Source organism: Physeter macrocephalus, chromosome 8 (assembly GCF_002837175.3).
Source record: "Physeter macrocephalus isolate SW-GA chromosome 8, ASM283717v5, whole genome shotgun sequence".
NCBI classification, from domain to species: Eukaryota; Metazoa; Chordata; class Mammalia; order Artiodactyla; family Physeteridae; genus Physeter; species Physeter macrocephalus.
The window spans coordinates 42105769-42131817 of record NC_041221.1 but is presented as its reverse complement, the minus strand read 5'-3'; the positions used below and the strand labels follow the sequence as shown (position 1 = coordinate 42131817).

At 38.5% G+C, this 26049-nt stretch overlaps 1 protein-coding gene across 6 annotated transcripts in view; it reads left to right on the top strand.

The window, feature by feature from the left end:
- Positions 1–26049, top strand: part of DROSHA (drosha ribonuclease III) — a 126506-nt gene that overhangs the window by 67877 nt on the left and 32580 nt on the right. For 5 of the 6 annotated variants that reach the window (XM_024119426.3, XM_024119417.3, XM_024119404.3 and 2 more), the window contains 7 exons: positions 7951–8058; positions 8603–8741; positions 9083–9143; positions 15304–15363; positions 16665–16764; positions 20847–20949; positions 22916–22986. In XM_024119426.3, coding sequence (XP_023975194.1) covers positions 7951–8058; positions 8603–8741; positions 9083–9143; positions 15304–15363; positions 16665–16764; positions 20847–20949; positions 22916–22986 — 642 coding nt within the window. The remainder of the gene's footprint in view (positions 1–7950; positions 8059–8602; positions 8742–9082; positions 9144–15303; positions 15364–16664; positions 16765–20846; positions 20950–22915; positions 22987–26049) is intronic. The other variant, XM_024119424.3, reaches the window with a different exon arrangement.

The window sequence follows — 26049 nt, the reverse complement described above, 5'->3', positions numbered from 1 at the left end:
TGTCCCCTGCATCGGCAGGCGGACTCTCAACCACTGCGCCACCAGGGAAGCCCTGAAGTGTTTTTTTGTTTTGTTTTGTTTTGTTTTTGTTTTTTTAAACAGAACCCTGTGGCGCCCTAGTTTGTAAAAAGATTGAAAAAACAACTGATTGGTGAGTGGTGGGTATGAAGGGAGTATCCATCCTATTGTACGAGATCTCTCTCCCACCCTGTGGAGCAGTCCTTAAGGCAGTTTTGTTCCACTGAACACAGTTTTTTTTTAAAGCATTGAGCTCTTTATACCCTTTGTTTTGGTAAAACAAATAGGGGTGCCGAATGATATGTTCCCCTGCCGTTTTATGTCCTTCAGCTGTGACACAAATAGCTCCTCAGCTGGATTGGAAGCAGCTTGAGGACTAGGTTATCTTCTCTCTCTCTGTGTATATTATATTTTACATTCTGTTCTGAGGTTGTTAGGCAAACAACCTAACTGGTTGGAGAAAATGGACCTGATTAAAACTGGCAAAGGTGAATACTTCTTGATCCAATAATGGTTCCTCCATCTGGAGGACTCCTGCTCTTCCACAGAAAACTGGCATCTGTTTCAAAGCCATGCTTCCATTCTCCTCTCCTCCTATTTTTTTACAAGTAACATTGGCTCTTAACTATATTTAATTTCTTATCCCAGAATAAATGTTTTCTTTTGTGTGTGTGTTCCTTAAATAAGATGGCAGGTAGCATGTAATAATGTAGTTTAAAACATTCAAAATAAATGCATTTAGTATTTTTGGTAATGAAGAATACGAAATTGATTGAGAAATAGCAGTTAAATTAAATTATACACTGAATACTCTGAATAACCCTGAAGCCTGTGAAAAAATGGACTCATACTTAATTTTAAGAGAAAAAGGCTGAGCGCAGCTCTAAAATTGTTGGGTGGGGGCAGGGAGAGGTTTCCTCTATTTGGTAGTTCATCGGTGTAGAACCTACTTTTTGTTATTAATAATTGCTAGTGGGTTGCTAGCGAAAGCCTTGTGATGCTGTCTGGCTGCCACTGGCAGTAAAACTATTACGATGAATCTAAGGCAGAGCAACCTAAGGACCAGCATCTCACCCTAGAAGCGTAATTTCCCAACCAGTTGTTAGGAGATAAGAAAATTCTACCTGATGCCCCAACCAGTGTTAGGAGGAATGGAAACCTACGGGTGGTCCAGTAACCTGTAATTACATGTGAACTAAATGCAGACTTGAACCATGTTTAGAGAGAAACTGTTGAAAGATTTTCTCAGTGTTACTGCTTGTTAGAGTGAATTCCGGGTAGTATGGAAGAAAAAGCAGAAATCAAAACCAAAATGAGGCCGAGAAATTCAGCATTATGACTCAGAAGAGGAAAAAAGGTATCATGTGGCTAACAGTATCTGTGCTTTAAGAATGGGGTTTTGCACACTGAAGTTGAATTGATGTCTTAGAGGAGTAGGTACCTGTGCCCCATGCTATGCTAAGGAGGTTGTCCATGGAAATCAGTAAACTGAATCACAGGAATGAAGGATGAATAAATGTGACACACAGAGATGTCAAAAAAAGGAGCAAAGAATCTGCATCAGGACAGTCATATAACCAGTATGAGGCTCATGCAAAACTGGAGGACACTACAGCTCCTTATTTTTATGAGGAGGCATGGTGCCTGACGAACTACACGTCATGGCTGGTGTTTGTATTGAGTGGACAGAGAGTTGTATTTGGACTGATTAATAGCTGGCTGTCTTCCTATAGTGACTGTCTAGAATGGGATGGAAGCCTGCCATGTGTTATCAAACTAACTGATGTTCCTGCTCAGTGATTTAGCAGGTGATGACTGAACAGTGAAAAGAAACAGCTCTAGGGATTAAGAGATTTTGGACAACACATTGAAAGAAGTATTTTCTAAGTTAAAATTTGGGGGAAAAAAGGAAGAACCTCTGAGAGGCATATGGCTTCACAGTTACTGTTAACAAAATCTTTAAACCATGTGAGAGACTTGATTTTTTTTTTTTCTTTCTTTTTTTACTGGAGAAGTAATGCTTCTTGTGAAGAAAGGGAAGAAGATTTTGATTAAAAGCTAACTGGCCTGATAGAGAACTATTATTATACTTTTATTTTAAAAAATATCAATATTACAATATTATAATATCAATATACAAGATTAGAGAGGAAAGTATAATGAACTCCATGGACTCATCAGTCAGTTTCAACAGTATCAACATTTCTATAATATCAAATGCTAGTCAGTGTTCACATTTTCCCGATTGCCTGTTAAATTTGTTTGCCTGTTTGAAATGGAGTACAAACAAGATCCATACTTTGCGATTAGTTGATGTTTTTTTAAGTCTCTTTAAACCGTGGGTTCTCATTCCATTTCTCCCTTTGCTTTCCTTGCAAATTTTTATTGTGGAAGAAACTGGATCAGGTATTCTGTAGCGTTCCTAAGCTCTGATCAGGGTTTTCTTGATTGCAACTTTATGGGGTCATTTAACACGTGTTTCTGTCCCTTGTATTTCCTACAGATTGGTAGTTAAATCTAATACTGTGCCATCTAATACAGTACCACTGGCCACACATGGCTATTTGAATTTAAATTAATTAAAATGAAATTAAATGAAAAATTCAGTTCTTAATTGCCCTCACCACATTGCAAGCACTTAATGGATACCTCTGGCTAGTGTCTATTGTAACAGCACAGATACAGAATATTTCCATCGTCATAGAAACTTCTGTTGGACAGCAGTGATGAGTTTAAAGTTCTTTTTTTCTTTTTTTTGAAGGACTTTTTCATAGGGAGTAGTGTGGTCTCTCTTTTTTTAAAAAATAAATTTAAAAAATATATTTATTTATTTGGCTGCGCTGGGTCTTAGTTGTGGCATGTGGGATCTTTGTTGCGACACGCAGGATCTTTAGTTGCGGCACGTGGGCTCTTAGTTGAGGCATGCGGGATCTAGTTCCCTGACCAGGGATCAAACTCGGGCTCCCTTCATTGGGAGTATGGAGTCTTAACCACTGGACCACTAGAGAAGTCCCTGGTCTCTCTTTTTTGTGTGTGATGTTATTAGTTATTGATGGATCATTACCTAGGACCAGTAATTCATTAGGAGTTGCCAAAGTGATATTCTATCTTTCCTTCTGCATTTATCAGAATACTTTTATAAAGAATATTCCCCTCACCAGCTATTTGATTATGCTGAAGTACAGATCCCATATAGGACAAAACCAAAAAAATTGCTCATTCAATTTATTCCATAATACATACACAAACAGTAGTCTTAGAATAACAATATTAATGGCACCACCAACAATATGATTATGGGAAGTAGTTGTTTGTTTGTTTGGGGTCTTTTTGTCTGTGATTATAGCTATATCCCACCAGGCATGCACACTCAGATTACCATGTTTTAATTTAAGGTCATTTGTGCTTATACCACAAACTGGATACACAGATTCATTTGTTTTATTTTATTTTTGATTTTAAAGTTTCCTTTAAAAAATTACATATTGTCTTATAATTATGTAGAATATTTACCATGATTCCAAACTCAGATTTAGAAATGCAATTATGTTTTTTAAAAATATAATTTTTATCTCTGTTGCTTCCATCTTGTTCTTGCCACTTTCCCTCCCACCCCAAAGGTAACCATCTTTCAGAAATGATTTAATTTTTCCCATTTTAATATAAGCAAATAGACACACACACACACACACACACACACACACACACACACACACACATACACACACACACACTGTCTTGATACATGTGGCTTCCCCTCTGTCAAACTGTTTTGAAGTTTTGTGGTCACTTACGAGGTCTATTTTATTTGCCTTTTTTTTTTCTTTCCATATCTCTTTTTGTATTTAGGAAAGATTATATTTTTATTCTAATGTTTACCTTTACTGTATAATTAAACTTCTCCCTCCTCTCCCTCTCTTTCTATATGTGTGTATCCCATTGTCTGTTAATGAAAATAACTACTACCTGCTACAGCTGGCCCTTGAACAACATGGGTTTGAACAGCTTAGGTCCTTTTGTCTCAGTGTCCAAAGATTTTTTTTTTTCTTTAAAAACTAACAGTAGTTTTACTAGAATATGTCTCAGCTCTTTTTGTTTAATTTTTTCTAATGTTTACCTTTACTGTATAATTAAACTTCTCCCTCCTCTCCCTCTCTTTCTATATGTGTGTATCCCATTGTCTGTTAATGAAAATAACTACTACCTGCTACAGCTGGCCCTTGAACAACATGGGTTTGAACAGCTTAGGTCCTTTTGTCTCAGTGTCCAAAGATTTTTTTTTTTTCTTTAAAAACTAACAGTAGTTTTACTAGAATATGTCTCAGCTCTTTTTGTTTAATTTTTTTCAGATATGCTGTGTGCCCTTTCAGTATATACTTTCACATTGTCTTTCATCTCAGGAAAGTTTTCTTGAATTACTGATTTCATTATTCTATTGTTTTGATTTCTTTTTTTTTTATAAGGACTCCTATTATATGCATCTCGTATCTTCTTTGCTTATTTTCCATATCTATCATTTTCTCTTAAATCCTTCATTTTTTCTGATTTTTTATTTTTTCTAAAAGTTTTTCTTTTTTCCATCTTTTATTTCTCAAAGGCACTATTCATTGGTTAATATGCTGTTGTGTTCCTTCTGTTTAGTCTATATTCTTGAAATCATTATTTCCTTCTATGTCTTTTTCCTGAGTCTTGTCACTTCTTTTCAAATCTTCCTTTCCTCCAGTCATCTCATTTCTGAATTAATACAGTATTTATTAATAGTTTTCCTTATAAATGTTATTGTTTTCTTAATTTAGTTTGTTTTGAAATAATAGGTTACAGCTTTCATTGGTTTTATTGGCATGTTTTTCTGGCATTTTATTATCAGAGGTATCTTGTTCTATTCCTTTCGTCTATTTTCTTATAAAATCCTTGAGTGTGATTTAATCATGATTCTTTTCCATTGCTCTTTAAGTTAAATCATGTTAAATAAGTGAAATATTTTCCTGTGCTCTTTTAAAAAAAATATTTATTTATTTATTTTTATTAAAAAAATTTTTTTGGCTGCGTTGGGTCTTCGTTGCGGCATGAGGGATCTTCATTGCAGCGTGTGGGCTCTTTGTTGTGGCACATGGGCTTCTCTCTATTTGTGGTGCAAGGGCTTCTCTCTATTTGCAGTGTGCAGCTTTTCTCTCTAGTTGTGGCATGGGCTCTGAAGTTTGTGGCACGCAGGCTCTCTAGTTGAAGCATGCGGGCTCAGTAGTTGTGGCGTGCGCGCTTAGTTGCCCCGTGACATGTGGGATCTTAGTTCCCTGACCAGGAATCAAACCTGCATCCCCTGCGTTGGAAGGTGGATTCTTTACCACTGGACCACGAGGGAAGTCCCTATTTTCCTGTACTTTTGAAATGTAAGCCAGAATAGTTCTCATGGTTCTAGAGCCTCTCCTTCTGTTGTTTTTGCAAAGTGATTAAAAAAATGGGGGGTGGGTGCTCATCATATCTGAGATCTGCTGCGTCTGTTTTGTTCCTCTACTTTTATCTGGACATTCTCTTTCTTTTGCCCTTTATTGTTTCTCTCCTGCTAAATGTGGCTTTTAGTCGTAGCACTTTCTTTACACCATGGGGCTTTACCCTGGAAGGGAACTTGAGTTTTTAATTTTGAGCATTTTTAGGGCCTAGGCTTCTGCCACAGTGTTAGACTGTCCTCTTATACTCACTCATCCAGTGAATTGGATTCTGCAGAGCCCTCTCCAGTTTGGGCCACAATTCCAGTGAATATATGTTAATTTGGGGGCTCTTCCATTCTTGGGGTCATCAGAAGCCCTGCTGCTCTCCCTGTGTTTTTTCCCTCTCAGATGCTGAGACCACACACAGGTCTTTGTCCTCACCCACACTTATTTTGGCATTCATGGGGATACCTGTCATCTAGTTTTTATGTATTTATTGTTCACAATTCTATTTTGCTATCCTGGTTGCTGATTTTTAGTGGAGAATTTGAATAGAGTTAAAAACTGTGCACTGCCATTTTCTTACAGTCTTCCAAAGGAGCTTTTAAAAATGAAAGCAGTTTCTAGGCATGAATGGAGTGGGGAGGAGATGCTTAGTGATTAAGTGTATTTTAACATTTCAAAAATTGATAATTTAAAACACTGAGCTAGAGCCTCGTAGATAACCTTGAGACTTGTCAGGGATACAAGATGGACATGGGTCATATATACGTTTCCATGGTGGTGACAAGAAAGATACCTGGAAAGAGAAACTGGCTCTATTTGGAGCAAGTTTAGAGGAAGTGGCGAAGGGACTCACAGCTGTTTCACATAAGTAAAGGTTTTGTTCTTTTCCAGGGGTAGATCTAAGTTCAAAGGGGTAAACCTCCAAAGAGACAGATTTGGACTAATGATAATTTTCTAATAATCAGAGTACTCTAAAGGTAGTGTTGTTTTCTTAACAGGTAATGATTTATCTCTTCCCGGAGGTATTAAAACACCAGTTTGAATTCATACTTCAGAAAGATAGTTACACTGCATAGTCTTCATGACCCATCCTCCTTGTGTGCTTAGCATCTACACCCTTGGGTCCCCTGCAGTTGAAATGCCTGGAAAACTATGTTATACTTTGGCTGCACACTTTGTTTATTATTGTGTTTTTTAATACAGCACTTATCAAAATGAAGTGGACAAAATGCCAATAATTTGAATCAGAATGGCATATCTCTGAGAAGCCCTTGGGAGCAAAAAGAGTGTCTTCATCTTTTTTCTCTTCCACAACTAATATAAGCCTTACACGTGGAGGTGGTTAATATGTATTTATTGAATTGAATTGGAAAGAAAGACTTTCTGTTGATTAGAGATCCTTTTTGGGAGAACTAATCTTTCTTTGTACGTTAATACAGGAAACTGATTTCTGTAGTTTCAAGCAAATCCATTATCACGTATTTTTAAATAATGCCAGCTTAAAATACTTCAAAGACTAAAATGATATAAAGCACATGTCAGTCATTCTGGGATGGGCTGTGCCCATCCTCCAGGTTCTGATGAATAAGAATGACTCCTTCATTCTCTTGAGTTCTAGGGAAACATTATTTTAAAAAGAAAGAAAGAAAAAGATATGCTTTCCATGAGATCTCCCAATAAGGAATCTATAGCCAAATGAAAAGTGAAATAAAAGTTCTATATCCTCAGGTGATTTAACTGTATCGGTGGTTTTATAAAAGTTGTCCTTATAATGTTAGATTGAGTGTTAAACCTAGAATGGCCTTTTGAGATCATCTGACTGAGAAGTTCTTACCCAGAGGATAGTGATGGGCTTTAGAGATCTGTGAACTCATTAAAATTCCATACAATTTTTGCACGTTTGTGCACATAGGCACTTTTCTGGGGAAAGATTCATTTTCCTTAGATTCTCAGAAGTGTCGTGACACTGACAAAGTTTCAGAATTTGTGAGTCCTAATCCATTCCCTTAGAATTAAAGTTAGACAAGGAGGCACAGAAATTCTTATGACTTCCTTAAGGTTACCCTGCTGGGTACTGGTGAACCATGGCTATTCCTACTTCAATGAGGGCCAGTAGGCCTTGTTCTAAGCAGCTTTTTGTATTTGCTCATTTAATCCTTTTAACTGTCCTTGAAAGTAGCTACACTGATTGTCTTCATTTTACAGGTGAGGAAACAGAAACAGAGAGGTTAGATAATTTGCCCTGAGTCCCATGATGAATGAGTGACAGAGCAGGATTTGGACCCAGGCATTCTGGTTCTAGAGACCGTATCTTTAACAGCCGTAGTCCACCACCCCGCGCAGAGGATATGCCAGGATGCCATGCAGCCAGTAAACTGTTTCAAGACTTTGTGAGATGGAATTTAGGATGTAAAAATGGCTCTTGTTTGTTGTAAAATAAATGAAGTGTTTTTAATAAGTTTTTATAGAGTTAAACATATTGAAATATGCTTTTTCCTAGCATGCAATGATGCTGCCTGTTTTGACCCATCATATTCGCTACCACCAGTGCCTAATGCATCTGGACAAGTTGATAGGATATACTTTCCAAGATCGTTGTCTGTTACAGGTAAGAATTACTCTCCTGTACATTTATATAATAACAAGATAGGAGTAATTCATCTTGCAGGTTACAAATGGAGCACTGAGATTCTCTATTCTGGGAGATGATGAGGATGTTTAGAAACAAAGCTCTCTCCATTACTCTACTCTTATTGCCACTTTCAAACCCTTTTTCTCACTTTTTTTTTCCTTTTTTTTCTTTTTGATGCTGTCCCTAAAGAAATAGACTAAAGCTAAAATTTGCCCGTCAAACCTGACCGCTTCTTTCAGCTTTTCCTCCTTTATGGCTCTTCTTTCCAGGTGCTGCGTATTCTAATTCTTCTCTGAAAGATGTGGTTTTTTAGGTTTGTTTAGAAGAGCTTGCACCAAAGCTTTGGAAATTTGACACTGGAGGAAATAAGATGGAAAGATCAGGGCTTAAAATTTGACTAGATAAACAGATCTCTTTCCTGTTTCATTTGAGGTGATATAAAGATGGTGCTTCTCTGCTGAATTTGTTTTTGTTTTTATGCTGAGTTTTTAAGACTGAACTTATTTCATTGAAATTTTAGCTGGCCATGACCCACCCGAGTCATCACTTAAATTTTGGAATGAATCCTGATCATGCCAGGAATTCTTTGTCTAACTGTGGAATTCGGCAACCCAAATATGGAGATAGAAAAGTTCATCACATGCACATGCGGAAAAAAGGTATGTTTGGATTCCACTCTCCTGTTTTGTTCTGTGTCTCCTGTTGTAAATTAAATCCCCAACAGGAATGGTTCCCTGGTGACTGTTTCATTTCTCTCTTTCTTTAGTGTTTCCTGACCCATATGTAATAACATTCACTTTGATCAGAGCATTATGATAAGAGTAGATGAATTTGTGAGAAAATTTTCTTTCTCCTATCAAGTGTTTTAAGTAACTAAGTTGATCAAACTTGTAGACATGCTAGTCAAATTGGGGTGAGATAGATAATTTTCTTTCTACATGTCATATGATGGTCCTGGAATTCTTCTAACAGTATTTAGTTGTGATTTTTTTTTTCATAGGAATTAACACCTTAATAAATATTATGTCACGCCTTGGCCAAGATGACCCAACTCCCTCAAGGTAAAGTAGATTTTTTAATAATAGCTTTGTTGAGATATAATTCACATACCATACAATTCCCCCATTTAAAGTGTACAGTTCAGTGGTTTTTGGTTTATTCACAAAATGGTGCAACCATGATCACTGTCTAATTTTAGAGCATTTTCATCACCCCCAAAAGAAACCCCATACTCCCCATTTCCCTCAGCCTGCCCATTCCCTGGATATCCACCAGTCTTCTTTTAATCCATGTTCAATATTTATGGATTTACCTATTCTGAACATTTTGTATAAATGGTGTCATACAATTTGTGGTCCTTTGTGAATGGTTTATTTTACTTTACATTATGTTTAAAATATTTAAAAAATAAATTAATTAATTAAAAAAAAGATTTATCCATGTTACAATATATGTCAGTGTTTCTTTTTATTGCCAAATAATATTCCATGGTATAGGTATACCATGTTTTATTTATCTAGTCACCAACTGATGGTCATTTGTTGTTTTTACTTTTTGGTTATTATGAATGCTGTTGCTATGAATATTTGTATACAGGTTTTTGTATGGACATATGTTTTGATTTTTCTTGGGTATATACCTAGGAGTGGAATTTCTGGATGATATGGTAACTCTGTTTCACCTTTCCTTTAAGGAACTGCCAGACTGTTTCCAAAGTGGCTGCACCATTTTATTTTCCCAGCAGCAATATATATGAAGGTTCTGATTTCTTCATATCTTTCCCAACACTTGTTATTATCTGTCCTTTTTGAACCTGGGCTTCCTAGTGGATATGAAATATTATCTCATTGTGGTTTTGTCATATTTCCCTGATGGCTGCTGATGTTGAGCATCTTTTCATGTGCTTATGGGCCATTCATGTATCTTCTCTGGAGAAATATCTATTCAGATCCTTTTCCCATTTTTAATCAGGTTACTTTCTGTTGTTGAGTTACAATCATTTTTTTATGTATTCTAGATACAAGTCCCTTATCAGGTATGTGATTTGTAAAAATCTTTTCTCGTTCTATGGATCATCTTTTCACTCTCTTAGTGAAGCACAAAAGTTTTGGTGAATTTCACATAATAGATAAATTTTGTTGCTTTTGTTGCTTCTGCTTTTAGTGTCATGTCTAAGAAACCATTGCCTAATCTAAAGTCATGAAGACTTACATCTGTTTCTTCTAAGAGCTTTATGGGTTTTTTCCTCTGACATTTAGATCTGTTCTGTTCTGAGTTAATTCTTATATATGGTATGACATAGAGGTCCAGCTGCATTCTTTTGCTTGTGGATATGCAGTTGTCCCAGCACCATTTCTTGAAAAGACTGATCTTTCCCCACTAAATCATCTGGGTTGAAATTACCCTTGACAGTATATTTGAGGGTTTATTTTTGGATTCTTAGTTCATTCCATTGATCTTTATGTCTGTCCTTAAGCCAGTACCACACTGTCTTGATTACTATAGCTTTGTAATAAGTTTTGAAATCTAGAAATGCAAGATCTCTTCTCCAACTTTCTTCTTTTTTTTCAAGACTGTTTTGGCTATTCTAGACCTGTTACATTTCCACATGAATTTTTTAATTACCTTAAGAACTTTTGCAAAGAAGCCAGCTAGGATTTTGATAGGGATTGTGTTGAGTCTGTGGATCAATTTGTGAATGCTTACCATCTTAATATTAAGTCTTCTGCTTAATATTGTCTTCTGTTCCCTGAACATTAGATATCTTTATTTTTTCTTTGTTGTCTTTAATTTCTTAGTAATGCTTTTTAGTTTTCAGAGTATACATTTTGTATATCTTTTGTTAAATTTATTCATAAGTATTTTATTCTTTTTGATGCTATTATAAATGAAATTATTTTCTTAATCTTTATTTTTGGATTTTTCATTGCAAGCATATAGAAATATAATTGATTTTTGATTATTGATCTTGTATCTTGCAACCTTGATGAGCTCATTTGTTAGCTCCAGTAGTTTTTTAGTGAATTCCTTAAGACTTTCTAGACAGATGATCATTTCACTTATAAACAGAGGTATTTTTACTATTTCCTTTCCAGTCTGGGTGCCTTTTATTTCATTTTCTTAACCTAGTTGCCCTAGCTGAAGTCTCCAGTACAATATCAAATAGAAGTGGTGAGAGAGGATCCTTACCCTCTTCCTAATCTTAAATGGAAAACATTCTTTTACCATTGTGTATGATGTTATCTCTGGGTTTTTCATAGGTGCCTTTTATCAGATTGAGGAAGTTCCCTTTTATTCCTAATTTGCTGAATGTTTTTGTCATGAGAGTGTGTTGAACTTTGTCAGATGCTTTTTCTGCATCTATTAAGATGATCATGTGTTTTTTTTCATTTATTTTATCCACATGGTGTATTACATTAATTGATTTTGGGGTGTTAAACCAACCTTGCCTTCCTGGGATACATGACACTTGATCATGGTATATAATCCTTTTTATATGCTATGTTTAGTTAGAATTTAGTTTGCTAGTATGCTGTTGAGGATTTTTGGTCTGTAGTTTTCCTTTCCTGTGACATTTTAGTCTGGTTTCACTATTAGGATAATACTGGCCTCATGTAATGGGTTGGAAAGTTTTATATGTTAGCTTTCCTTATTTTATTTCTTGATTTTAAGTGATACCTTAATATATTAATATTCTCACTTTGTGGCCTGGAACCCCTGAAGAACCTGAGAAGGAAGTAGGCTGAGTCTATATTAACTCATTAACACCCTGGAAAACTGAATGGAAGTAAATGCCAGATGCTGATGGGGCTCTGATGTTGCTCTCGGGAGGCTTATCTCTGTGTGTGAAGCACAGCAGGTTCTATTTTGAAAGCCAGTAGAGGAGGTTGCTTGAGGGCGGCTTGCTTTTTAAAACGGGGCATTGAAGAGTTGAATAGCCAGGTTTGTCCCTCTTGGGATCCAGACTTAGATGGATGAAAGGTAGGTAGAGCAGGGTTGGAAGTGACAGAGTTGAGACACTGCTGCAGCTGGTAACTGGCCTCCACAGTGAGGTAGGTGCCCAGCTGAGCTAGTGCAGCTTCCTTTTCTACCTTTTTCTTCATATACCACTTTTCTTTTCAAATAGACTTGCCTTGACGTTGCTGTCTTTTGAGGTTATCATAAACCAAACTGTCTTTCCTCTTCAATCAAGAGGTAAAAAGAAAGGCAGGACAGAACTTTAAAATTCCAGTTTGAAGATGATCACATGCCTCACTACTGTGTTCTGTGAGGGTGTAAGATCAGAAAAGGACTGTCTAATTAGAGGAGCCCTTAATCACACCCTCAGGAATAGTGTGGCCATAGTTTCATTTTACCTTGCTATATTGTGGAGTCTCCCGATGACCGGTTCTGTATTTTAATAAGTGAAACCCTGGGTCCCCTGCAGCCCCTTTAGCAAGGCCGCACACGCAATAGACACGTCCTTTTCAACGATGAAAGCACACTTTGTCTCATCTACCCCCAACCACAGTTATTGGTATGTAAATTATGTCTTTTGGTAGCATTGTTTAAACCTCATGGTTTCTGTTTTCTTACTGTGGCAAAGGGAATGATAGCTGAGAAACTGTGTTCTTTCTGAATTTACCATTTTGAAAATGATACCACTGATAGAGAATAAACAGATGATCTCTCTTGTCCTTTGACTTCTGCCCTGGCCTCTGCTGCTTGTACTGAGAGCCTCTTGCAGTAGGTCTGATCTTTTGGCTGATGCAGAGTCGACCCCACGTTTCTGTTCAGAAAGATCCTCCCCGCCTCGGTGGCCGGGCCGGCTGCTGCTTGGCTGCTGCTGTCCAGGAGCCCCAGCTGTGTCAGTACGGCCCTGGGAGCCATACTGAAGAAACTCAGACGAATGTAATCCAACAGACATTTATCCAGTGCCTTTTGAGCTTGAGGCAGTTTGTAGATATTTTACAGGGATCCAAAGGCAAGTAAGATAAAGCCCCCACTCACCAGGAGGTGTGACTGCCTGGGGTGGGGTAAAAGTGCCGTAAACATAAGTAACTTCATATAAGGAAGACTCTGCTAAGTGCTTCAGTGAAGGTCAGAAACAAAACATACACACCAGACTGGGGGTTAAGGAGAGCTCTGGTGGTTGTTCACAGATTATAGGGCAGTTGTGCACTGTGCACCAGAATAATTGCATTCACTTGAAACGACTTGCCCTCTTCCCTGTTTGTTTCTTAGTTTGCTGTTACAAAGTGGGATGCAGTAGTCTCTGCTCCTTGGAAGCATATGTATATCTTTGAAACGAACACTATCCAATTTCAAATGTCAGTGGTTGTTATCTCCTCCCAAGCAAGCTTGCTCAGAATTTCAGACTGGAGAAAGGAAAGAGAGAGCCAATGAGCTAGTAGGTTGTTTGGGGAATCTGTGTCTGGCACTGAAGGTGGAGGAGCAAGGCAGGTAGGGGAGCTAGATGGAATTCTTCCCCCAGCCCCTCTGAATACCACTCCTCTAGCCCCTGCCCATCCTGCAGTGCAATTAGTGCCGCCTTCTGCCAGGTCTCCCTTCAGGCTGCCTCTCCAGGCTTCATCTTGCTATTTCTGGAGCCTCCTCTCTAGATCTTAGCTGTAACCTGCTTGAAAGCTTTCTGTGACGTCTCGTCACCTGCTGAATAAGTCTGAACTTCCCCACCTGGCAGTCTCAGCACCCAGTGATCCTGGCACATCACTCTCTTGCCTGTGGCTGTCTGCACACCAGTAAGACTGAGGGACTTGATGTGCTGCCAGGCGTACCCTCTCCCTTCCCTGAATGCCAGCAGTAATTGTACCTGTGGAATGCCCTGTGTACCCTGTGACATCCTGCCCAGATCCTGCTGGCATTTGTTTTATTGTGCATGTTCTGGTTCTCCCAGGTATTATAATTATGTCATAGTCTGATTTTTTTTTTTTAACTGTGAGCATTTTGAAGGTCTTTTGTCCTACTCTCTTTTTTCTTTTTTCAAATTCTTTTCCTTTTCCAACTAATGCCTTTCACAAAGCAGGGGCTCAGTAAATAAGTCTTAAAGGAAAGAATGCCATTCATGACATTACTTTTATTCCGGGTTATTTACTTGTTGACTAGAAATAGGGAAATGGGGGCATTAGGAAAGGTCACGGTCAGAGCCATCAAAAGTTTAAATGGCTGGTTACTCTCTTAATCTGATTTGGGATTTCGTGTCTTTACAAAAAGACACGAAGACTTAAAATTAATAAATAAAAATCTGTCTGCCTATCAAAACTACAGAATATTTAACTTTATGATGGCATCATCTCAAGTGAATATGCCGCCCATAATTTTTTAAAGTGTCACTATTTAACCACATAAATCTCAGTTGTATAGTTATATTTAACTCACGCGCATTAACAATGAAATGTTACCACAGAGAAGGTCTCTGAAGGATTAGGCATTCGGTTCAGCCTTGTACTCCAACGTGAGAAACAGCCTGTGAGATGCACATTCATCATGTAATTAAGATATAAATAAAATGCAGCCTCTGCACTGAGGGGGAGAGTATTAATTTTGATGAGGGACTCAGGCAGGGATTCATCTGGAGCTCACATTTTGCTAGACCTTGAGAGATGGGTAGGTTTTCAGTGTGTCTCAGTGCACAGGGGAGAGCAGAAGCCTCCAGGGCGGCAAGGAGCTTGGCCTGAACAGAGGCGCTGAGTATTTTAGGGGATGCCCTTTTCAGAGCGGACCAGGCAGTTTTGGAATAGGACCCTGTGCATAGGTGGGAGAGGATAGCAGTGGACAATGAGACTGAGCCTATTTTGAAGGACTTTAAATGCTAAGTTAAATTTAGAATTTGGACTTTGGACCATGGGAAGCTAGAACATTGTACCAAAGCTGATTTTTCAGTGTTCTAACTCTCTCTAAGAATGCATTCTCCTTTCTCTCATCCACCTGATCGTGGTGTGGAAAGAGTCACAATTGTTAGGGTGATGTCTCCTTGCTTTAAATCTGACTCCCAGGGGGAAGGAAGCACCAGGGTGGGAAGGCTGAGACACGTAGTATGTGTCCCTTTCCCACCAGGCAGCCCCTGTACCCCCAGCTAAGATGGCCATCAGTGTTCTTGATTATGAGGAATAAGGTAGGGTGCTTTGATTACTGAAGGAGCTAACCCTCAGTATCCTTTTCTTTGAGAAGAGAGGGAGGAAATATAGATGTGTGCTATTTTAAGTGATCTTTTTAATTCTGTAGGATTAATCACAACGAACGGTTGGAGTTCCTGGGTGATGCTGTTGTTGAATTTCTGACCAGGTAAGTAGGCTTTTCTGCCATTCCCCAGTAATTGCATTTTACAGGTAACATACTTAATACATACCTTCTTTGTAATTAGCCAAAGGAGGCCTTGAAACACCATGCACCATGTTTTTGGTCTCCTCTGTAGAGCTTAAAAGCTACATGTCTGTGGCTCTTGCCCTGATAACTTGCACTCACTGATGCTGTAACGAGCAGGATTACAAGACGAAAGGCTGGTGTCTCTGTCCTGTCGAGCTTATGTTCAAGTTGCTACGGCCAGAAGAGATCAGCTTGCCTTGGTCTAGAGGCTTCGGAGCTGATATTCAATTTGTAGCGAAAGGGATGATATTTTAAAATGTCGTTTCATTTTCTAGGATTTGTCTTTGATCCCTTTCTCACTCTTTCTGAACTCAAGGGAAGTAAAGTTTACAAGACTGTTAATAACTAGATTTTGGGGTGTGTGTGTGTACGTGTTTCTGTATGTCTGTATGTTTTCTCTGCAGAAATATTTTAGGGTCCTTAATTTGGAGGTAGGGGTAGGAAAGTACATTTTGTTTTTTCAATACTCATAAAATTTCCCTTTTAAAGGGAGATAACACATGTTTCTCTTGGAACTGTCTTGAGCTATTTTTATTCTCTTTAGGTCATTTCTTTTCCCAGAAGGACATAATGAGGCAAAGGGGCTGTTTTCTAAGCTTGTTCTCACTGGACACAGTAGGACTAGACCGGCTCAGCTGCCCCGATCAACAGTGGGTCTGAGACACCAGTGTGAGAGTTAGGGGGGCGCAGTTAGTGTCATGGTCGGAACGGGTCTTCCATCGGCCTTCTTCCTAATTCCCGTACTTCCCTGATCAACAGCGCCGGTTCTGTTTGCCACTCGTGTTCCTGTCCCTGTCCCTGTCTGTACTTGTGAAGAACGTGCCACACAGCTGCCCTGCTCACAGCTCCCAGGCTCCTCTTCAGGGGCCCTCATAACCCAACCCAAGCAAAGCTCTCTGTTTCCAGGCTCAATTTTCATGTATTAGATAGGTTTGCTCTCAGCGGCGTATGAATGTTTGTTCAGGTCTTTGTTGTTATCATATTTCAGAGAGATCTTTCTACAGAAGTCAGTGTGAACAGATGAGTGAATGGTGTTGTTTGGGTTTTAGCACATTCAGTTACACCGTGCATACTGTTTAACTTTCAAAGACCCTACAGTTTAGTTCACTTCAGCTGGTCTGTATTGCCCAGATATTATGTGTCAGGCCTGTTTTTTGGACTCAGAACCACAGACAGAATATTGTGATATATATTTACTTATATGCTTTTTTTTTTGGCAGTGTCCATTTGTACTATTTGTTTCCTAGTCTAGAAGAGGGAGGATTAGCAACCTATCGGACTGCCATTGTTCAGAACCAGCACCTTGCCATGCTAGCAAAGGTACGTCAAATATCTGAAGCATTTGTAGTGAAGTCATTCTCTTCTTCAGTCCATGCATAATTTTGCATTTGGATAAGTAACCCTTTAGGGTGCATTAAGGGTTTAATATTTTATAGATGAGGAAGGACTTTTTTGTTTGGGTCTTAAGGACTCGGCCTTATTAGTTCTGTTACCTTAGTGAGTTTCACCAGCAGCCAATGAACTCCACAGTGAGGTAACTTGATAAGAGAAGAGGAAAAATTTGACAGATGTGCATGTACAGAGTTAAACATTTGGGGAAAGGAACATGAGAACAGAGTAAAAGAAATGAAACATTTCGTATTTTCCCTTTGTGTAATATTTCTGTATTACATTTGTTTTTAATTTACTTTAACAAGCAGAATTATAGCTTTGAATAGAATACTCCAGGCCATTTGTATCCACAGGGGATACTTTACAGATCTTTGAGAATTCCCCCCAAATCACAAATCCTTAATTAATTAAGATTTAGGTTTTAGGCTGTTCGGCTAGCCACGTTGACTTAGCTGAGTGACTAACAGAACCTTTTCTTGATTTAGATTCATGGTAGGCATGTTTCTTACATTATCTCATTTGATCTTCCTGTCTCTGTGCAGTGTCTTTTTTTAAAATTAATTTTTATTGGTGTATAGTTGCTTTACAATGTTGTGTTAGTTTCTTGCACTGTCTTATCATAAATCATAACGGATAGGACATGGGCACTTGCATGGGCCATCAGAATACCCGCAGGGGGACCGTGGACAAATTGTTATTCTCTTTGCCAAGCCTCTGCTTTCTCATCTATAGAATGGAGATGGCATTAGCATCTACTACACAGGGTGCTTGTGAGAATTAAATGAGATTATCATTTGAGTTTTAATGATTCCGTTTGTAAAGTGCTTGGTGCAATGCCTGTTCATAGTAATCACATAAACATATGAATAAACTAGTAGGAGTTAGTTGTTTTTATTGCTGCTGCCACTTATAAATTACATTTATAAATCATTACATTTTCTAGGCCTGTGGGTTTATTCAGTAGTAGGGGGAGTGGTGGCTGTTAAATTCCCATTAGAAAAGCTTTTGTGAGTTTTCCTTGATTTTTGCTTTAAGTAGTTTTATTTTTCTTAATTTTGATATAAATGTTGAAATCTGGTAGAAAAGACTAGATAAAACCCATTCTAGTTTTATGACTGACTTTTTTAAAAGAAATATTTATTTTATTTATTTATTTTATTCCGGCTGCATCAGGTCTTAGTCGTGGCTCTCGGGGTCTTCGTTGCAGCGTGCGAGCTCTTCGTTGTGGTGCACGGGTTTTCTCTCCCTAGTTGTGGCGCGCGGGCTCCAGGGCACGTGGGCTCTGTAGTTTGCAGCACGCGGGCTCTCTCGTTGAGGCGTGCGAGCTCAGTAGTTGTGGCGCACGGGCTTCGTTGCTCTGCGGCATGTGGGATCTTAGTTCCCCGACCAGGGATTGAACTCGCGTTCCCTGCATTGGAAGGTGGATTCTTTACCACTGGACCACCAGGGAAGTCCCTGACTTCTTAATTTGATCTTGCCAGGGCATTAATTACATCTAAAATGTGTTTACTTTTATCCCACGGTTTTCGTGTTAGCCAGAGTGCATTGCTTTATTATATATAACATCCTCATCATAGCTATGTTGGTAGGCTTTGACCTAGCTTCAGTGGCATTTGAGAATATAGACAGTGATGCCTTCAGGAAAAACTATAGGCAACAGGTATGCTAACTTGGTTTTAGCCTTACAGTGAATGAAATTCCACAATCTATATAAAACTGCTTCAATGTTTAGTTGATTTAATTGTCAAGATGCTTCCTGATAGTTCATGTAAGTGTCCATTGGAAATACCTGTAGTAAGTAGATTGTCAGCACGCTCCCCCCACCTCGCCATTGTTTTCTTTTCAGTTTCAGATATAATAGTATTGCATAATTGTTTTTCAGACAACTGTAGGGAGGATATTTACAAAGTGTGGGAAATTACCATAGCATGAACATGGATGCTGTTACATAACACAGTGGGTGCTGTACAAAGCCCTGAGTTATGACGGGGGTGGCCAGTTTCTCCCTTCAGGGATTTCTGTGTGATCTTCCTCCACCCCAAACCCTGACATTCCCATAGCACTCAACACCCATCTCCTCCAGCGGTAGGCAGTGGTGGTCTTACCTTCTTCTGTCTAGACCCGTGGTTCTTAACCATTTGGGAGGCGGGACTTGATGGAGGAGTATTGCTGACTCTGAGAAGGTAATGAAAGCTCTAGGTCAGCGCTCCAGACAGGAACATTTTAACACATGCACGGTGGAGCAGCACTCTCCTTTTTAAAATTTCCACTAATGCCTTCATGAAAAAATAAGGATATAGAGGAGGGATTATGAGAAGTTGGAAAATTCATAGCATTCCAGAATAGTTGTTTATAATATAAAATATGGCTTGCACTCTACTCTCAAGCATGGCTCCAGAGATAGCAAACAATTGGATTTTCCCAGTGAAGTTGTGAAACAGTGAAATTTACATAGTCTAGTATAAACTCTTGCACTTGGGGATCAATTTTGTAAAAAGAGGTGGTTTCTGCTGTTGCATTTGTGGTAGTCAAAACTCTCATTTGAGTTTATAATACACTCATGAATTCCTAGGAATACAAAATACTGATAGCATATATGTCCCATTTTTATTGTCCCTTTTTCCAATGTAAACAGATATGGATATTTTTAACATACATATCAAGACACACAAAATCTGAGTCTCTTTTATCTGAGAGCTGATGAGATTCATATTGTCCTAGGTTGTTCATTGACTTGCGACTTGTTCCATATTACGTGGCATGTTATTGCTTAGTAAGTATTTATTGAATTGAATTACATGGTAATAGAGACAAATTTATTGCATGCTTATGCAATGTTTGTATCTTTCTCCTTTCATGGAATGAATTATGATTTCCATTTATTCGATCTCAGGAATTTTATAAAAAACCATACTGTGTCTAGTTCTAAAAGGACTTGATTTGTACATTGTAATACAATAGGATAAGAAATAAGTAGGTACTGAACTCAAAATAAAGAGAAAATATGGGTAAGACAGTAAACTGAAGGCAGAAGTAAAGTTAGTGTACACAGATATATTCATTAAGTCCTACACAATTTCTAGAACTGGGCCGTAAATTTGTCTCTAAACTTGTCTGAGGCCAAATAAAAAAAGAAAATATAATTCATTATAAACCGTATTCCCAGAGCCCTTAAGATAGTTCCAACCCATTGCTTAGATCTCACTGAGACTTTAGAAGTATGAGTGTGGAAACCTCAAAAAGCGGACATAAGTGCAAAGATATATGGCTCCCCAAATCCTTGTCAAATGAAAAAAAGATTTAGAGATATAAAGCATTTGAAGTCTTCTGAGGGTCCCCATTTACTCTACCACATAAAAATCTCTTAGGGGCTTCCCTGGTGGCGCAGTGGTTGAGAATCCACCTGCCGATGCAGGGGACATGGGTTCGTGCCCCGGTCCAGGAAGATCCCACATGCCGCGGAGCGGCTGGGCCCGTGAGCCATGGCCGCTGAGCCTGTGTGTCTGGAGCCTGTGCTCTGCAATGGGAGAGGCCACAACAGTGAGAGGCCCGTGTACCACACAAAAAAACAAAAAACAAAACAAACAAACAAAAAATCTCTTACATATGGTACAAACACCATCAGTACCACATAGCTCTGGAATCCTAGAGGTTAACTGAGGGTTGGGTTTGTATCTCCCTAGACATATTGGGTGAACCCAAGCGTATGGCCTTGTAACAGAGTCTTATTCCAGCTTAAGCTAGTCCTTGTTCTGAACCTGGAATTGGACAGCTCAGATCTGATCAGTTCTGAACCAAATTGAACCATCAGAGTTCATAGAAGCTTGTTTGGGGAAAAGTCATGGTTTGTCAGCGCTAAGCCATATGTAAGGACTCGTAGGGAATGGTGACTAAATTTTCACATAAGGTCAATTAAATTGTAACCATAGCCCTAGGAGATGCTGAGTTATTACAGTTACAATATGATTTTGTCGATTTTTTCTTACTTTCTGTCATTTTGAATTTTGTAGAAACTTGAACTGGATCGATTTATGCTTTATGCTCATGGACCTGACCTTTGTAGAGAATCAGACCTTCGACATGCCATGGCTAATTGTTTTGAAGCATTAATAGGTAATTTCTCACTTATAGTCTAGTTTCCTGCATGTCTACAATGTCTGGAGGGCACATAAAATTCAATGTGGAGACTTGGGACAAAATTACTTGTTCCCAAAGCATGTGAGGTCCCCAGTATAATACCCACCTCCTTATAGTACAGTTATTGTAGTTCCTCCAGAGCAGCAGTCATGCTTTCTTTTCTTGAATTCCTTGTACCATGTCATGTACATGCTTAGTATATACTGAACTGAAGTGCAGTGAATTAACATGGGGATGGATAACTTGCCAGATTTGATTCAGGATCACATACATAAGTAAGTTGCTGGTGAAGCCCTAATACTGTTTTTGATCACATTTTAACCTATTCACAGGATTTTCTGATTTAAACATCTTGAAGACGCCACATATTTAAAATCCCAGGGCTTGAGTCTCTATAACTATTGTTTATTCACTTGAAGCAAGACTGATGCAGACACTTTACTTCCTCACTCAGGCTCTTTACTTCCTCAGTTTCTTTTTTACTGTAACTAGAATATAATTAGCTGTTTGTACAGGAAAGTTATGAAGAGTTAATTAGCTGGTGAGTGCCAGTATGCTTTACAATGAAACGTTTCAGTAGATTGACAGTTCCTTGATTTTTTAAGGTAAATGATTGAGTACATTTTTCAAAGGGCTTTGTACTTCCTTATCAATTTTGCCCTCTTTCTTTGAAAATGAATATAAAAGCTTCCCATTGTAGTTCCGTGGTGATGATGGTAGCAAGAGAATGTTTAATAATTATCCACAGTCCTTTCACAGGTATGTCTGTTTTGCACAAACATGTCTATTTTCAGAGGGTTTGTCACGTGGAGTGACTGTGCTCTGTAGACATAATACTTTTGACAGTTAATGTTACAGTGGCTCCATAGCCTGGCACACATGATTCAGTTCCCTGTTGTATCATTTATTGGCTCTGTGTCTTTGCCAAGTTATTGAATCTCTTTGAGGCTCAGTTTCCCCAGTATGACATGGAGATAGTACCTCACAGAGTTGTAATGATCTTAGTATCTGATCCTGGTTGCATCAAATCCAGAGCAAAGTTCCATTTCCTTTAACTACCTCCCCAAAATCACCTACTATGGGCCCCAGTCCTGTAAATCTTTTCTAATACCCTCTTACTAAGGTGCCCTTGAAGGTGAAGGTAAGAATGTGAAAATGCTTTGTACAGGGCCTAGGGCATGAGTGACCCCCCCAAACCCCTACTACTACTAATACTGTCATCATCATCATCGTCGTTATTATTGTTATTATTATCATTATTATTACAACTATTGATAAATAATAAGTGTATTCAGTCATCAAAAGCCCTGGTGACTAAGTATCTGAATATTTTATGTGGAAAATAGCCTTTCTGAAGACAGATGTAAAAAATATGATTTTAAGAACTAGCCTACTCCAGTTATTTGATACCCAGTTAAGATGTTACTATAGTACTTGTTATGAATGGTAAACATGTGTACAGTGCTTAGTTATTTCAAAAAAATTTTAATAATTATTTCTAATTAAAGGTAAAGGTTATCCTGATTTTTATTTGCAGAAGCCTTAATTGATATGAGCTCAGATTTCATCTACGGTCTGAAATATAAACTATAAATATAGAAAATAAAACATAACATTTTCATAAAGTTAAGTATTTGTGCATAGTTCCCTTAGGCACTAATGGTTCATACCCATATCCTTCACGATAGTTCATAGTTGGCCTCTTTTTCTTACAAAATAAGGTTTATGTTTTAGTAAATCGAATTTCATATTTCAGTCTAACTTATAACACAAAGCATAGCTAAAAGAGGGAAAATGCTACCTTTAAAACAATTGCTTCTGATCTTGTCAGATTTTTCTGTGAGTGGGTTTTGGCTTGCCTCTTTGCTTTTTTATGGAGATATGTAATTTTCTCTGAATATTAATGCAGCCTTCCTTTTGGCATCCTCTTCCTTTTATGTAGGAGCTGTTTACTTGGAGGGAAGCCTGGAGGAAGCCAAACAGTTATTTGGACGCTTACTCTTTAATGATCCGGTATTTATCTCGATTCATTTGATTTTTCTCAGTTATATATCATTACAGAAGATTTTATATCAATTAGTCTTTGTATTTTAAAGAGCGTGTAAGAGAAACAAAAACCCCAAATCTACCATAGATGGTAGATTTCAAGCACTTCAGAAATAGCTTATTCAACTCTGTCACAGATGGGAATGTTCTGTGGACATTTACACTAGTTTGTCTTCTACCCAAAACCCCATCTTTCCTCATGGTCACTTGTAAGTTAAATATGAATACAAATAAGGTAGGACTTTGCTTTATTTTGAAGTATCTTGAAATTAATTATGATTTTATATTTTATAATCATTGGGTACCTACCCCATGCAGGCTTAGTTGAAGCTATAGCCTTTCGGCTTTTCTGTTTATGATTTGTTTTTATGTAAGTTATGTAGACTAGATAAATGTATATTTATTTTAGAAAGTCAGTTCATAGGGAGTTTCTGATAAGGCTATGAATAAAGAATATGGAAGTATTTTTTTTAAGCAAATTATAGTTTAAGAAAAAATGATAGATTCTAAAATAGTTTCTGTTGTTACTAAAGTATTAAGCTATTAATATTGCCAGGGCTACCTTTTTAATCCTGCATGTAATAGAGCATACTGGCTGCTTTTTGCACCCAAACAAGTCAATTTAACATTTAAAGGGAGAGGCAACTCTGTATTCCCGATTGAAATGTCATTATAATTGAATGAAATAGCCCTCATGGAGCAGTAAAGAACATAGGAAGCCAGGGTTTTAAGCCTTTGTGAAACCTTCAATGTAAGTGGCTGTCAGATGTTATTACTGTATTCCTTAGGATAGTTAAAAAAAAAAAAGAATCAATAGTTTTGAAAAATGGGGCCTGGATGATGCTCATATCTGAGGATTTGATCTTCTTTCACCTGTTTTTATAGAGATAGATGGTGATTTTATACGTGTGAATTTCCTCCTGGTGGGAACATTATCTGCAGGTGTTCCATGTCCCCCATTTTGTCCTACAACCTATAAACAAGTGTGTATCTTGATTTGTATCTGTAGCAGATGTGTTTTAAGTCTTTTTCTCAAAACTTAAAATAACTTTGTTCTGGCCTTTATCTTTTGTTGGCAATTTCAGCAACCTCTTTACTTTGTTTGCTCCTCCAGCCTTGCCTCTATGTGCCCCCTCACCCCTTGAACCTATCCTCCACCTCCACCTACTCCTGCCCCTGTCCTCCCATCTTACCTGCATCCCCCATCCACTCTGTGTTCCTGTTTTCCTGAATTATATGCAGCTTTATACCTGGTATTCTTAATTGCATCAGTTTTGTTTAGATTCTTTTCTCTCTTTAAACTGCTTCTCTCCCACTTGTCTACTTAGCAGGCTTATCTTTTATTTCCAGTACCAAGTACAATGCTGGCATGTGCAGAGTTTAATAAATATTTGTTAAAGGAATGAAATGGATAAATGACTAAATGAAAAAGCAGAGCCTGAACATCATCTTACCAATGGGACGGCTGACATTCAGAATTTGTTTTAGTCATTTTAGTGTGTCTTTTGTGAAATTGAACAGGGCTTAGTAATATATGGTCTTCCCACTTCAGTGTTTTCAAGTGCGCACACTTGGACCATCTAACTCATCTGACATCTCCATATTGGTTTACATCTCTTAGTTGTAGTATGTGAGAGATTTCGGCAAACCATCGTACTTTTTCTCGAGTAATGGTTCTGTGAAAGTCCAGTCAGCCAAAGACAGCCAGAGACAAGCTGTAGGTTTATTGACTCCATGCATGGGGCTGGGGGAGGGGGCGGGGGACATGCTCATAACAGGGAGGGGGCCCTCCTTTCTGAGGCCTGGGCTGGTGCTGACCGGTTCCGAGGGGCCAGGAAAGCAGGGATCAGTTCTTGTTTGGTTGCCGTGTCTGAGGCCGGATTAGAAGAAGCAGGGGATTAATTTGGGATTGGGTGCTGTCAGGAGCCGAGGGGCAGTTTAGCTATTGAGTGTCCCTGGCAATCTTTATTCTGGGGGTAAGACATAGCAAAGCAGGTCAGAGGGCAACGCTGGTGGGAGAGCAGTTGTTTCTCCAAGAGGGGGTCGTTCAGGGTTTTACAGATGCTGTAAGACCTTGAGGGAAATGCTGTTTCCTGTTAACTTGGAAGCTGGCTTTATGTGTGTCGTCCTATCAGACCTGTTAACAGAAGGGCTATTTTTCTTTCTCAGCCTGAACTACTTTTTACTCTTTCAGCCCCAGGATGATTTTGCCAATTCTGTGTTTTCAGGTCTGTGTGCCCCTTCCCAGCTTACCCAGTACATTCAGAGCCACTGTTTCCATTTGACCATCCAATGACCCTCTTAGAAAGATAGGGAGCAATTACTATGTAATCTTCCCTAGTCTTCCACTCCCCCCACCATACACACCCCTTTTTGTCTGTGCACATCTGTCCCAATTTCTCTGACCCATGCCTTTCTCTGGAGCTCCAGAAATTGGAAAAAGTGTCTTTTCAAATTGCCTCTGGGCAGCTTCATCTGGGTGTTCCACAGACACCTAATTTCAACAGGTTTAGTATTTGAATTCAATACCTTAGCCCCCAAACATATTTCTCCCTCTTTAATTTTATGATCTAAACCAGAAACCTTAGGGTATTCTTTTGTCCTTAAGCTTTTTTCTCCTCATCTCCATTCAGTTGCATACCCCTGTCAGTTCGGTCCCTCGCATCTCCTGAGTGGGTTTACTCTTGGCCGTACTGTTGCTTTCACGTTTGTCCTCCTCATCTCTCACCTGCCATAATTAACTTGTTGTCCTTCCCTGCTGCTCTAGTCCATCATTCATGCTGCATTTAGTGTTGTCTTCTTTTTAATGCACAGATTTGATTATGGTCTTTGTGGCTTAAAATCTTTGGTTTCTTTATTGCCTGCCAAAGTCTGTATTACACAACATAGCATTTAATAGTTCTCATAATCTGACTCCCACCTATTTTTTCGGTCTCCTTTATTATTATTTTTTTTTTTGCGGTACGCGGGCCTCTCACTGTTGTGGCCTCTCCCGTTGCAGAGCACAGGCTCCGGACGCGCAGGCTCAGC